Source organism: Salminus brasiliensis, chromosome 1 (genome assembly GCF_030463535.1).
Source record: "Salminus brasiliensis chromosome 1, fSalBra1.hap2, whole genome shotgun sequence".
In the NCBI taxonomy this organism is placed as follows: domain Eukaryota; kingdom Metazoa; phylum Chordata; class Actinopteri; order Characiformes; family Bryconidae; genus Salminus; species Salminus brasiliensis.
In genome coordinates, this window is record NC_132878.1 from 15,845,127 (window position 1) to 15,847,647 (window position 2,521).

The following is a 2,521-nucleotide window of genomic DNA, read 5'->3' on the forward strand; positions in this document are numbered from 1 at the left end:
GCAGGAACTACCAGGTTTACAGCGATGTCTAGATTACAGTCTAACCATTAATATTAACATAGTTTAACAGTTGAGGTTTTTTTTTGTTTGTTTATTGATGTGAGGAAGGGAATTTTGTACAAAATTCCAGAGAGAAACGACTAGGGATGTTTCTAGGCCGAATTGTTCTTCAGCCTCCCCCCCCCCCCTTAAAAACATGTAAATTCTTTTACCTGGCATTGCCATCACATCTCTAAATTCAAACTAGGTGGAGTTTGCATGACGCTAGAACCTGCAGAAGGCGCTGTTGCTTCTGCTCTAGTCTAGCACTTCTTTGGCTCTTTAGCTGCTGCGTGTTGTGATGAAACCATAGGTTTTCTTATTTATAAAGTCTCTGGTTTTCTGGAGTCGATTCTGACTCTCGACACCTGCTGCTGGAGTCAACAATTCTAGTGCTGATATTGGCTTCATATCCATGAACGTTTAAATTTTCTGTTTTACCTTAATTTGTGCCACAGTTACTTTAACTGGCACACACGTTAGTGTGTAACTGCTGCACCATTTCAGGTGGAATAAAAAGCTGATGAATAATACTGTTACACAATGTCCTGTGAAAATATAGTTCATGTCCGCAGCAGCTAGTGCGACACTGATCTCTCTACAGTAGATTGCAATAGTTTACCTTGTATTTACCTTGTTTTTAACTTTTTGTTAGCTAGCTAGATAACATTATAACATGATGACTAGTTGAGTAAACTAACAGGTATTGAATGTGTGAAGAGAGACCAATAATAATGTCATTAACAGCTCTTTATGTTATTTGTTAAATCTCGGGTCACTATTTTAAAATTTCTTTAAGAAGGTGAAAATTTCTTCAGTCAGGTAAAAATAACTTGCCAGTCAGCCAAAAAATAGATGACTAAATATCTGACTGATATATGCCTAAAACTCTCTGAGTTTAAATGTTAATAAAATAAACTAAAATGTTACTTATTACAGGTAGATAATAATAAGAAAGAAGCAGAAGAAGCTTAGAAGATTAGGTACCAATCTTGGGTCAGTGTTTGCTGAAAGTTACTGGTAAAGCTAACCCAAGTTTTGAGTGTGAAAAGTGCTTTAGAAGCCTATTTCCTATCTGTAAGTATCGTAAATTAGCAAAAAAGAGGTTTAGCAATGTTAAACAATGTCATTACCTTCATTACTCTTTACTGCAGGGTGGTCTTTTGCAGACTTTTATGACTGTGTGTCTATACATACGTTTCAAAGCAAAAACAACATAGACAAAGTAGTTTAGTACTGATATGATTTAATTACATTTGATCTGGTTAAATGGCATATACATTCTCAACACTGATGTACAGGCACAGAAATTGCACTATTTGTATGTCAGTCCATAACAACATTGGGTGTTGATCGGCAGTTCTTCTTTTTATCTTCAGCCTTGTTGCTGGACTCTGCTGAGCCAGCTACACTTCCCAGCATGGCCGGTACACTCTTCCCACCATGCATCTCATGGTGTCCCTCCTGATGATGGAGGTGCCGAGATCGGAGCTGATGTCTCTGCGCTCGGGGCTCAGGATTCTCTCAGCCAGGCTCAGCTGCGGGAAGGACCTGTCCAGAGCCTTCAGGTTCCTCAGCAGGTTGGAGTCAGCCACCACGATGATCCTGGAACCAACCGGTCCAGAACTCAGGGCATTCTCTTCCAGTCCTTCACCGAGAGTTTCTGGCTTGAGGTCCAGCTCTTCTGCGTTGGCCATCGGAAGTGCCTCTGATCTCAGGCTATGCTGAGACAAGAAGGCGATGGTGTAAAATGCGGAGAGGATGGATAGCTTCATTCTGGAGATCTTCTTGCGTTTGTCTTTTGCTGTGCTCCTGCTTTCCAGTGATTCTTGCACCAGGCAATTTAATAGCGATGGGTTCTTCATCCCCTTATATACCTGGAGGCCTACAAGATGCCACGTTAGGCTAGGATGAGATCATTCATGCCTTGCCTTTTGTCATGTTTAAAGACATTAAACAAACCCTCTTCACAAGGTTTGATGAGACCTCAAACAGTGCTGAAGTGTTTTGTTTGTTGTGGCAAGTTAATTAAGATTACCTACAACATGACAACTGCCCCACAGCCAGACAGCAGGGTTCCTCTGTAGAAGCACCATAAGTGACCATGTAATCCCTAGATCTTCCGTCATAGAGAAACAATATGGAGGGATTACAGATCTGTTTGTCCAGGTATCAAATAACATGAACAAAAAGTTCATCATCTTATTTCTAATTAGACTTACTGGACAAAAGCACATCAGGAGAGATTTAATGAGAACTGGAGGACCATCAAGGAAACACAGAAGAAAACCACAGGAAGGATCCATTACTCTACTAGATGTATACTCACCATTCAATAAGGTAGTGTGCAGCTGTCTCATTTACCAGACATAACGTCAACATCAAAGGGGGGGCCTCCACATTTCAATGACATTTTAAGTTTCAAATATTCTGTATATTTGTGTATATATTTTTTTTATTTTACAAAATATTTAAATGCAGA

General features: G+C 39.9%; 1 protein-coding gene across 1 annotated transcript; it reads right to left on the reverse strand.

The window, feature by feature from the left end:
* Positions 1-1,445: 1,445 nt before the first annotated feature.
* On the reverse strand, positions 1,446-1,814 carry pmchl (pro-melanin-concentrating hormone, like). The gene has a single exon (XM_072693020.1). The coding sequence runs from the start codon at positions 1,812-1,814 to the stop codon at positions 1,446-1,448; it is 369 nt and encodes a 122-aa protein (XP_072549121.1).
* Positions 1,815-2,521: the final 707 nt, after the last annotated feature.